Source organism: Rhinolophus hipposideros, assembly GCF_964194185.1.
Source record: "Rhinolophus hipposideros genome assembly, chromosome: 11".
NCBI classification, from domain to species: domain Eukaryota; kingdom Metazoa; phylum Chordata; class Mammalia; order Chiroptera; family Rhinolophidae; genus Rhinolophus; species Rhinolophus hipposideros.
The window spans coordinates 42,191,665-42,203,732 of NC_138057.1; the positions used below are offsets into that span (position 1 = coordinate 42,191,665).

Here is a 12,068-nt window from a genome sequence, read left to right on the forward strand (position 1 = left end):
AAGTAGCACAAGCTAGAAAACACACACGAGTAGAAGGTACACGTGTAAAAGTCATTCTTCGTTCCATCCCAGATACCCGTTCCTCTTTTCCCTTTCCTAGAGGCAACCACTTTTGTTTCTTTTGCATCATTCCTGAAATATTGTTTGCTTATGCAAGCATACATATATGTGTATTTTGATATAAATGGAAATCTATTATACATACAATTCTGTACTTTGTTTTAATTCTTAAAGTCTTTGTTTTGAAGATTATTCTATGTCAGCATATGGAGATCTTTCTTAAGTTGTAAATGATGGTATTTAGTAGTATGTACTGCAATTTACATCTAAATTGTTTCTAAACTTTTATAGTTACAATGCTTCAGCAGTCATTTTTGTTCATTGCAATTTTAGTCATGTTTTTAATAACCCTCTCCCTCATTGACTAAAGGAAGAGTGACTCATCAGAGTTAAGAGTCAGTTGCAAAGTTTATTAGCTTACAAATCTTGCAACATTTAAAAAATTACCTTCTTTTCAACAGTGTAGAACTCTTTAAAGGAGGTTACGTAAACCTCGTCAGAGTAAGAGAAGTGAGTGAGTTGTAATTGATTGAAAGGTAATATTTATTCTTAGAATTTCCTTTCTTTACAAGTTTCAGATTTGAGGATAAAGGGTCTTTGAATCAGGATAGCGTATACTAGGTACCTGCTATGAGATTAGCCTATCTTTGATTTTTCACATGGTTGAAATGTACTAGAGGACCAGTTCCATAGATAGCCATAGGTTTGTTCCGCTATGATCCCTGATTGGTAAAAGAGGCTATCAGAGACAGAAGACTGAAGTGAGAGATGTAAATCCTGATTAGATTTCTCTTACGTTCCAGCCAGGAGCCAGCTTTTTCTTTAACTCGATTACTTAAAAGTATATGTTACTTAAAGAAACTTTCTGGTTGTAACTACAATTGATGTTTCAAACAGAAGGAAGAATTGGTGGAAACCAGCTTTTGCAGGAAGGATTAAATAGAAGTATTATAGACAGAACGCATTTTCATTGCTTTATTTTTTTGCTCAAAATGGGAAAACAATTAATTTTAAAAGCCTCTTTCTGATGTAGTTCAGTAAACATATTACATGGAGCCTTAGTAAAAGCATTTATTCTAAAGTATTAGTTACATGAAAGATCCCCAAAATATTGATCATTTATTCTACAAATTTTTTCTATTTCTTATAAAGTACCTTATATATTTGACTTCATAACTACTTCATTTTTTTCTAATATCAGTATGTTCTGCTATAAATTCCCCACTTAACATTGCTTAAAATGCATCCCACAAAGTTGGTTTGTATTGTATTTTCATTCTCATTCAGTTCAAAATATTTTCTAATTTCCTTTGAGATTTTTTGACCCATGGATTATTTAGAAGTTTGCTAATTTTCAAGCATTTAGAAATCTTACTATTTTTCTGTTACTGATTTCTAGTTTAATTTCATTATGAGCTGAGAGCATACTTCGTATGATTTCAGTTCTTTTAAGTTCATTGAGGTTTTCTGTGACCCAGAATATAGCCCCTCTTGGTGAATGTTCTGTGTGTACTTGCAAAGAATATGTATATCCTGGTATTGTTATATTATTGGATATAAGTGCCTAGGTTTTTAAAGTGGATTTTATTTTGCAGTGGTGTATTGTTCGTAACAAAAGGAACATTTGGACAGCTTACATGTGAGTGGCAGTACAGTTTTGATGAGTTTACCAAAGAGCCATTCATTGTTCATGGGAGAAGATTGCGCATTGAGGCAAAGGTATGTTGAATAGATTTCTTTTGAAAATTTAGAACTGAAAATAACTCATTGAAGTAGTCCTCTACTTTTGTAATGTTTCCATCTCTTTTATAGATGTTGCTTTGTCTTTGTATGGTTTTCCTTTACACCTGCTGTCTTACTCAGGCTTAAAGAAAAGAAAGCTAGACAAAAAAAAAAAAATAATGCTCCTCTCCGTGCTGTTCCATTGACAATAGCATCCCCAGGCCCTCATTATATGCAGTAATGGAACCCTACCTCCCCACTGCTGTCCAAGGCACTCAAATGAGAAAATCATTTGTATATCCCAGAACCTGTAGCATTTCCCTCCAGGATGTTTTTCCCAGCAAATCTCACAAAAGGACTCTTGAAAAATTATCTAACAGCTGATTGTTGATAGTTCTTTCTCTCTTTATAGATATTATTTTATCATCCCAATTCAATTATAATCTTGAAGGCAGAGACCATTTCTCTCTCTGCTTTGATTCCCAGCAGCTGGCACAGTGTCTGGTTCTTAAAACAAAATACAGTGAATTGCTAATCATTTGTTTAATCAGTAGAGACTCAATATCCATCGTACGCTGTAATGACTGTGGTAGGTATTATAAGATGTAGTAATATATAGGTATAGTAATACAATAGGTATATATGATATGAGATAATGTATTTTGGCCTCAAAATATTTGACCAGATACCTATGTGTAGAGCCACTTTGACATTCACTGCATTAGTAGGAAATACAGCCCAAGTTAAGTTTTGTTCTTTGTTGTATTTGTTTTGTTTTGATTTTGAGGGATTTAATTAAATCATGTAACTGAAAAGTCTATGTCTACATCTTGGAACTTAGATATATATGCTCAAATAATATCATTAGCAATTATTCTACCTCCCTTTCTCTTCTTCATTCTCCCCTTCTTCGCCACCCTCACCTCTAGCTTCTACTTTGTTCAGTGTTGGCTTCATTCTCAAGCAGGCCATTTTTTGGTGACAGGATGCCCAGCAGAGGTTCGAAGCTTATTTCCTAGTAGCTCAGCAGAATGAAAGTTTCTCACTGAGCCACCTTTGGTCACTTGCTTATTCCTGAATCAATCACTTTGGTCAGGGAGTTGCAATGGGCCGGATAGCCAGGTGAGGGGTCATGGAATCAGCACGGTGTTGCCCAGAAGGAAGGGTCAGCTCTGTCTGAAGTATTTGGAGTGAGAAAAGGGGAGAAATAGTTACCCAAAGGGGATTCAAAAAGTTGTTACTGGAGCAGGGGCATTGGACACAGACAGGCAGAAACAAGATTTCTTCTGGGCCGCCTATTGAGTAGCACTGCCCCTGGGCCTCGTGTTTAACCGGTGAAAACCATTTGTCCAATCTTACCACTTATTCCAAAGACATGGGGGGAAGCTCTTGAGTAGACTGGAAATTAGTTCTGGGGGATTTTACACCAACTTTCCCCACTGAGGATTTTTCAGATTCACTCACAAAATGAAAGGCCCTGTGAACACATATGAAATAATGGATAGTGGCCGTTAGCTCCTGATCTAGCCCATACTACTGTCCTGGCTTTTTCATATTTTTTTCTCTCTCCAAGGATAAACTTCTTACCTCCTTGGTTTCTTCCCCTTCTACCTTTTCTTATAACATTGCATCAGCAGCCATCCTTTTTTAAAATAAATAAATAAATAAAAAATAAATAAACAAACAAACAAACAAATAAATAAATAAATAAATCAGATTTCTTCTGGAGTCTGTATTTGCATGGATATTTGAATTAATTATAGGAATTGTTAGACTAGTAAAACCTGCACATTGCTTCTTCTGTGACACTACCCAGAGTTACCAGAAATGACCCTTCTCCTCAATAGTCCCATTCTTTCTATTTGTCCGTCTAATGTTTAACATCCACCATTAGACAGTTCTCCCCACAAACACCGAACAGAACACCGAAGGAGTGCAAAAGGTGGAAGACAATCATATAGGATTTGGTTTCTTTGATCCTTAAGCTACATTCTGACTAAATGATTGGTTTAAAATGTCAGAAGTTACATACATACACACATACAGACACACACACCCATAAACACATGTGTGTATGTATGTATGTACACATGCATACGTGTATATTATTTTTGAGCTGAAATCATCATTATTCCGTGGCCAGGTATCAAGAACGATGTGAGAAGTTTTTTGCAGGGGAAGAACAGTGACAGTGCTGCCAGCCTTATCTCCTTCCCATCCTCTGTGTAAACCTTTATGGCTTTAGCAATTAAAATCTCACCTACAGCTTCTTAACTTAGGTTTAGTGATAATAGATGTGTTAGTATTTAGTCTTTTCTTTTTTTCAATTTGTGTTCGATTCTTCTTGGTTTCCCATTCTTGGTTTTTTTTTTTTAAGGTGTATAATTTGCATAAGATGGAAGCTATAGGCACAGATTTCTAAAACTGCATACCATTTCTTTATCATATTTTTACAAATGGATTTTCATTTTAATGAAGTTACTTATTCTGTTTATAGGAACGGGTGAAATCTGTATTCCATGCCAAAGAGTTTGGAAAAATAATTAACTTCAAGACCCCGGAGGATGCTAGGGTAAATATAATGAATCTTTTACGTAAACAGGTAGCAGCTTCTCATTTTAAAGCCATGAAAATTGGATTATTTTTTAAGGCAGATTGGTTTTGTTCGTTTTTAATTTTGTTTTTGTGTTTTGACAGTTTTGATATATGTAACTAGATAATATTTCCCTAAAACTACTTTTCATTAGATTGAATTCAACACACCTACTTGTTTTTCATATCAAATTGCTCTTATTTTGATTCTTAACTGTAATATTTTGAAAAAAAGTCAACAAACAAAAGAAGTTATTTTATTCTAATGTTAATCTACCGGCTCTAGCAGGGAAAGAATTGTTGATTTATCTACTGTACAGCTATAGTGATTTTTTAATAAAAATCACAATGGCACATAGCACCTAGCATGGAACAAAACAAAAGGAGCCAAGTCTATAGTCCGAAAATCTGGGTGTGCATATTGGTTCTGTTCCTTCTTGACTGTAGAACCTGGGGGAGGTCAGTTAACCTCAGTTTCCTCAAAGTGTGAGTGCTGTGAACTGAAAAGCGTACTTTAGAGATATTATGGCAGTTACAAGGATGTGTACCATCGAGAAAGGAAGACAACTGATTATCTACCTCATAAAGCACAACTCATACGCTATTTCTGATACTGAATTGATACTCATTGTGTCATGAAACTTATAAGAACATGGCTCCTTTACTGAATCCCTGCGCCTCCTGCCCTCATGCTACTCTCTGCATTGGTCCTGGCTGGGTGTGACTTTTTACCAATTCACTGTCACATCTGGACCCCAACCAGGAACTTTGGGCAATTTAGCATGTGCTGTGCAATTTTCTATTTAGACCCTGTGATATAAGGCAACACTGGCATACTAAAAGTAGAAAATTGAAAGGGGACAAGTTACAAAGAGAGAGGAATGAAGTGGCCAGTACCTCATTATGCATGTTTCCTGGGACAGGAAGACAGAGTAGAGCATGGTAATGGCATGACTTTCAGGCCATCTGCTGTCACATCGCTGAAGGACATCACCACATATTTTAGTTTCTCTGTAACAAATTTTCCATTGAATCTCTGTCACCATGTTATTTTATCCCAGGAGATTTGTGTCTAATCCTCCTGCTCTGCTAGAAACATTCAAAGGAGGCTACTGAGCTCAGTTCTCTTGCTGTCCTAATCCTAGAACTATTCCCCTACTAGGTTCTTCTTAAGTTAAAGAAGCACAAAGATCTCTGCTGAAGCTTTTCCTAATGGGATAACCCCAGTGTCACCTATAAGGCTTATGTCTGTCATACATGGCCAATGATAATAGACATCATTGGTAGAAAGGTTTACATTATATTTGCATTCTGTTTTTGTGATTTCAAAATAGAAAATATGAGAACACCTGAAATGCTCGAGAATCTTACTATGCTGCTCCCCACTATAGAATTACATGTCATTATTCCTGTTTAATCAGTAGAATCCTATATGTAGAATCATGAAGGTTTGTGATACAGAATTGGCATAGATTGGAAGGAATTTTGCATAGACATTTTTCACATTATACCAGAATTATTCAGTCCAGCTGCCAAATTACCCTTCTCTCTCAGGATGGTTCATTTGACTTTTCTTATTCTGAAGGTAAACATCCAAGTCCAAAGACCTTAGAAAAACTTCCTTATTGTCAAATAAAACCCAGTACCATTGTCCCTGAACCGTCTGGGCCATTTAAGTGAGTGAATTTTCTCTTAGGCAAAATGAATTTAATTTCTGGTATACACCTAACTAAACTGGAAAGCCAACTTCCAGATTGCCATTCATTACATTTTGAGTTGTATTGCAAGTTTACTGAAGTAAGTAAATATTCATTTATTTCCTTAACAACAGTGGATTCTCACAAAGCTAGAAGAAGCAAGAGAACCTTCCCCAAGCCTCTGATGGAGAACACTGCTCGAAGACACACAGTAATCATTACAGATTCCATCTTGTACCTTCCAAAACTATTTTGGGAAGTATAGTACAAAAGTAATTTCAAGTACATAAATAAATAAGTATATATACGTAAATTTCAGTTAGAATCAGGTAAAACAGTTAAGTGATTAAAATATTTTGACTCTTTGGGGATACTTCTGGTTTTCTAACTTGAACCATGTATGTGGTTAAAATGCTAATTACTTTGTAAATGAAATGTTTCTTTTATGAATCTTAAATATTTGCTCCTTCCAATTTCTCTGCAAGGGTAGAGAAATTGCCCATACTTAGCCTTCAGACGGAGCTAAGTTTAATGTTCCTAGTTTACATTTTAAACTTCTATCATGCTGAATTCAAACTCCCTGAATAAGCGATGGAAGTGATCAAATGAATGATGAAATCCAACATTGCCTCAGTGGTATCAAGAGAACGGTGGTGGTGGTTTCTTTAGAAACATGATGTTCTTTTTACAGATAAATATTTTGGTGTTATTTTCCTTATATTTTTATAAAGGATCGGTCTGAATTATACTTCAAATACACCGCATGACTATAAAAAACAATCTTTTTATATATAATATAATACAGATTGAATAGTAATACCCTTTCAAGCCTCATTTTAAGAAAGGCTTGAAGAAATGAGTGTCATACCCAAGTAGGGAAAGCCCTTCTCAAAACTTTGAAGCCTTAGAAATATTTCCTTAAGCCATCTCCTTAGGATCTACTTGGTTTCTCCGGGTCATGATTTTAATAGATTGCTGACTTTAAAGGAAAATTCCTGAAGCCTTAACAATATAATTTTCCATTCACTGGTAACATAAAATAAACAAAATTCCCACCATCTTAGATATGAGTTATGCTTCACAACAGACAGCACCTCTCATAAGTAAGTGTATGTACTCCAAAGATTAATCCAGTAACCTGTCCTGTTGGTCATAGATTGAGAATTTCTGGTTTGCTTACAGTTACTCAAATGAGAAGTCTTTAAAATGTATAGCTCATCAGAACAAAAATCACGGGCTGCCCTTTAGCAAAAATAAGGCCATGGGTTTTTTTCTTGGTATTTGATCAAAAACCCTAATATTAGTGGATTTTTTCAAGTGAAAGGGGATGAATATATGACTGTGAACCACGAAGAAAACTATGCAGTGACTTATTAGTTATTAAATAATGCAGAGTATTTGATGCATGTTGTATGTGCCATGAAATTATTATAAACTGTTTTTGGAATTGGAGAATCTGTATAGACTATGGTTGTGAAATGCTCCTTAGGTTCCAACAAACCCTTGCTTTGTTGTAAAAGCTAAAATAAACAGCATGCCAGATTGTAACTGTATTTCTTCCTGACCAAATCCAGCTACTAAAGACTGTTGATTTTTCCTCTGATTGTAAAAACATATTATTACCAATAGTTCCTCCCAGAATGTTTTTCTTTGCTGAACATAAATTGAATCAAAAGTGACACATTTCAAATCACATGATAGTGCGTGCTCCCAGGATGACCTTTGTTCAAATAACATACACATTTTCTCTGTTGCTGAGCTCCTCCAATTTTGCATGCATTCGCATTAAACACGAGTACAGGCAGTCAGAAAACTCATTAGATCATCCTCATCCAAAATGTTGTTTTACTGACGTTCCATTCATCCTATTAGCTAAGTACGTCATTACCTGCTCCAGTTTTATGATTTCATCCTCAGAAAAAATACCCATAACTCGGGTGTCCCATGGTAAAGCGGGAAAGCCTAAGAGAGGAGCATAGAAATCTTTCTAGTATCCTCTGGAGGCTAGCATGACTGGGTCTTGTAACTATTATACATGGAAAGCCAACATGCCTATCCTTCCTGTTCCCTTACTAATAGGAACCTAGGAATGCTTTGTCTCACGTTTTCTCTACCTGTCATCTACCTATCAGTTCCTCCCATCACTTCCTCTGTTTCTAAAATAGAAAGACCCACAATTTCAAGAGCAGTAGTTTATCAGTTGTCTTAGAAGATTGTCTTCATCTAAACGAAGAACATCAACAGAACAAAAACAAGTCAGTCTTCTTAGCATAGTATTTTACAATTTATAGTCATGTGTTTGATTCTGTATTTTTTTTCTTGAATTTTACAGAGTCCATCATCTTATTATATTTGAAACAATCAGACCTGAATTACATTTTACTATATTTAATGGCTCTCTTCTTGAGAACTTGAAGCTTGCCTTGGTTGTTTGGTAGTTGCTATGGAATAAGGTCCTGAGTATTGTGTCAGTTCTTTCGTTGTATTATTTGTTAGCTAGAACCCCAGGCCCTGGATTCTAGCACAGCCCATGATCATTATGTGAAACCCAAGGCAAAGTGTCTGTTCCCTGCCAACTTTCCTCCAGAAAACTGTGTTAGAAACAGCAACTTTGATTTCTGGTACAAAATGAAGCTTCCGATTTCTTCACATTTACAAAATCCTTTCTGAACCAAAGAACACGTGCTCTTCTCCAGGGGCTTCCCTTTCATAGTGTATGCATTGGCTGTTTCATCCCTAGTGTTCTCAGCAAGACTTTGGGATTTTACCCAGGCTCAGTTTAGTTCAACTGAGTTCTTTTCTGATCCCGGTAAATAATCATTACCGGCTATAGACTGTCCTTCCCGGGCCCTTTCTCCTTCAAGTTCCGATTCTTTCCAAAACTATCCCATTGCCTCCAAATAAATAAGACATTTTTCTTCTCTTTTTCTATCATAATTATTTCTGTCATTTTTTTCTAATAGTAGTAGCAGTAATAGTATCCCACTAAATACATATGCACCTATAGATATATCCTATAAATACCACAGTATCCTATCCCTGTCTGATGAAAAGTAAAAACTCTACTCAGCGCTAAATTTTCTACACCTTAGTTATTCACTCATCAGTTGCCAGTATTAACTGATTCTTCAGGCCAAACCCAAGCCCTGTATGAAAAAGATTGGGTGGGACAAGGTACTGGGTTAGTTTGCCTGAACTAACTGGAGCTGAAAAGTGTGCTGAATACACTGAAGGTGAAAGTAGACATTTGGGACTGGGTGTTTTCGTGCCCCAGCCAACACAATTCAGAGAAATCTACCTGGGTTCCAGGGCTATTGCTTTTTACCTTTTCTCAAGATCAACTAAAATCCTCATGGACAGTGTTTTTCGAACTATAAGTCTTAACCCAGTCATGGGCCATCAAATCAATTTAACATCTCAAAGACCAACGTATTTTAAAAATGGAATAGAAAAGGAAAGAAGAGATCATTGCATGGAACAAGGTTAAACATTGTTTCCAGAAATATTGTTTTAGTTAAATACTCTAGATACTGTGTATACTGGGCCACGATATAAAATATTTTTTTATATGATGAATTTTTAAGTATTCAGCTTTAAAAAATCCCCCAAAATGTTGAAAGTCACTGCTGTTGGAGGCGTGGGCCAGCCAGGGATTGTTTGAACATTCTGGATTGTGTGGAGCTTGTCCTTAGATAAGAAGCTGCAGATCTGCAACTCAGGGAGTCTTCAAATTGTGAGAACTGTCTTTTTCCCTAGAGTGAGGAGATAAGATAGCTCTTGTTTTGGTTTGTAAAGTGTTTTCCTTTCATAGTATGTATTAGGTCCCACTGACAGCGCGACCAGAAAAACCATAGAAAAGTTAGATCCACAAACAACACCCAAAAAAGGCCACAGGATGTCATTTAACTTGATGTATTTCACCTCTCTGCCACTAAGCATTTTACTAGGATTGGAGCCAGAAGTTCTTTTTAAGTAAGTTGAATTTTCTTCATCTACCTTCTGTCTGATTCATCACACAGGTACCAAAGGCCCTTAAAAATGGGGAGCCTATCCATGGGTTACATTCTTATAGGGCCAAAATACTCATTCATTGGACGGTGCTTTACAAATGTCAATGCAGCTTAGCTGGAAATAATTGGATTTCCTCATTTCTGCAGGACTCAAGTAGAAAATGCAGATAACCTGCACTCCTTATGCAAGATTCAATACAAAATTTATTCAATCTGATTTTCTTTGGTGCTACCCAGTATCACTTATAGCTCCTTTACATAGTCTAAAAGGGGACCATTCACCCTCCTACCCAATCCTTTGAAATGATACCTTACTGCTAATGATAACCTAATCAGGTTACCATTAGTTTAAATTTTTATGATTCTTGTAATCTGTATTCTTGATAATTGGCCAATATAGCTATTAGTGCAGACTTTTTCCACGCTTTTTTTCTGCTGCAATTGGTGTAAAGTAGTATTTGTTTCAGGGCTGTCCTAAAAACAAGCCAGCACATGTACTGAGACGATGCTGGATCCTCTGTGTATTACTTGCCCTTGAGTCAGCTCAATTCCTGGTGACCAGTGAATGAGTGATGTCTACAGTGTCCTGTCCTCAGCAGCCCTGCTCAGCTCCTGTAGCCTCATGCCTGTAGCTTCTTTTGGGGAGTCAATCCATCTCATATCTGCCTTCCTCTTCTCCTGCTGCCTTCTGTTTTTCTCAGCATTATTATTTTTTCCAAAGAACCCTGACTTCTCGTAATGTAACCGAAGGACAGTCTTACTCTATTACAAACCTTCATCCTTCTTTAATTGAAACTTTCTTACTTTATTTTGTAAAATAAATTTGTTCCATATCATTTTTTTAAAAGTTTTACTTTGGAATTACATATTAGTTCTTTTTTAAAAGCATTATGGCATATTTTAAAAATTGATAATTTTGGTTACCCAAAGAGCTACATAAGAAATGTAACTTCAAAATTTTTAGGTTGATATCAGTGTATTTTTAATTGTTTTTTACTTCATACAAATACAAATTAATTTGCATTACAGTTTAACCTCTGCTATAATAGTCATCTGTCAACCTAAAAACCCCTGTCACTGAACACTATTAATTTAGTATTGCTCTGATAACCTCAATAACGTGTTCCTTCTAATGAGGTCCTTGTAACAAGAAACCCTGTGAGAGGGCTATAATAAAAAGTCTCATCATCTGAAGTGTACCTAAAGTAAAGCGTGTTGGAAAACCCCAACGTTTATTATGCATCATACCACCAGTGTTCCATTGGCTACCCAAAAGTTCCCAGTTTGGGGACTGGAAAACATTCCAGTAAAATGTAGATTACATTGAAATATTGTCAATGTCAATAATTTTATATCCACACTCACAAGCTATTAGAAATTGTGTCTGGGGCTTGTTGCAAGGTCAGATAGATGGTTACAGACCTTTTAAAATGATGATCTCTGTGTGAATATGTATATTACATATGAAAATGAATTGTTCAGGGAATGTGCACTTTAAAAATACTTCCTCATTTTCGTACTGACCAAATAGCCTGTGCTTCTTTGGAATGCTTATTCTTTGGTAAAAATATGGTCGTTGATGATGATAATTTGTTTTTTACAGATCTGCTTCGGCATCACTGCAGTATTTCCTTCATTTTGCTGTTCTTATACCTTTTATGTGGGCTCTGGCCCAGTTGCCGGTTGCAATCTCTGCCTTGGTTTTGTGTATTCTGATAAGATAATTTATACACACAAATGTGTACAGTGAAATTCTTCCTCTTGAAATTGACCTTCATCTTTTCTTTTTTCCTGAAAATTGGTTGGACATGCTCACTAATGACTAACATTTTTCTAAACAATAATTATTTCTTGCTATTGGTAGAATTAGATTACTTGGTCAGAGGATTGCCCACTTTAACTATGTATATCTTTTTCAAATAAATTAAGTCAAATATTTCCAATCTGCAGTCTGCCTCTGCTTTCAGTTGACTGGATGGAAGTAGAA

General features: G+C 35.9%; 1 protein-coding gene across 1 annotated transcript in view; it reads left to right on the forward strand.

Moving 5' to 3' along the window:
- The window catches only part of VPS13A (vacuolar protein sorting 13 homolog A), a 205,202-nt gene extending 197,507 nt beyond the window's left edge, over positions 1–7,695 (forward strand). The window contains exons 70-72 of the mRNA XM_081066231.1: positions 1,656–1,779; positions 4,280–4,354; positions 6,206–7,695. Of these exons, the coding sequence (XP_080922357.1) occupies positions 1,656–1,779; positions 4,280–4,354; positions 6,206–6,256 (250 nt within the window). The 3' untranslated portion in view covers positions 6,257–7,695. The remainder of the gene's footprint in view (positions 1–1,655; positions 1,780–4,279; positions 4,355–6,205) is intronic.
- The last annotated feature ends 4,373 nt before the right edge of the window (positions 7,696–12,068 follow it).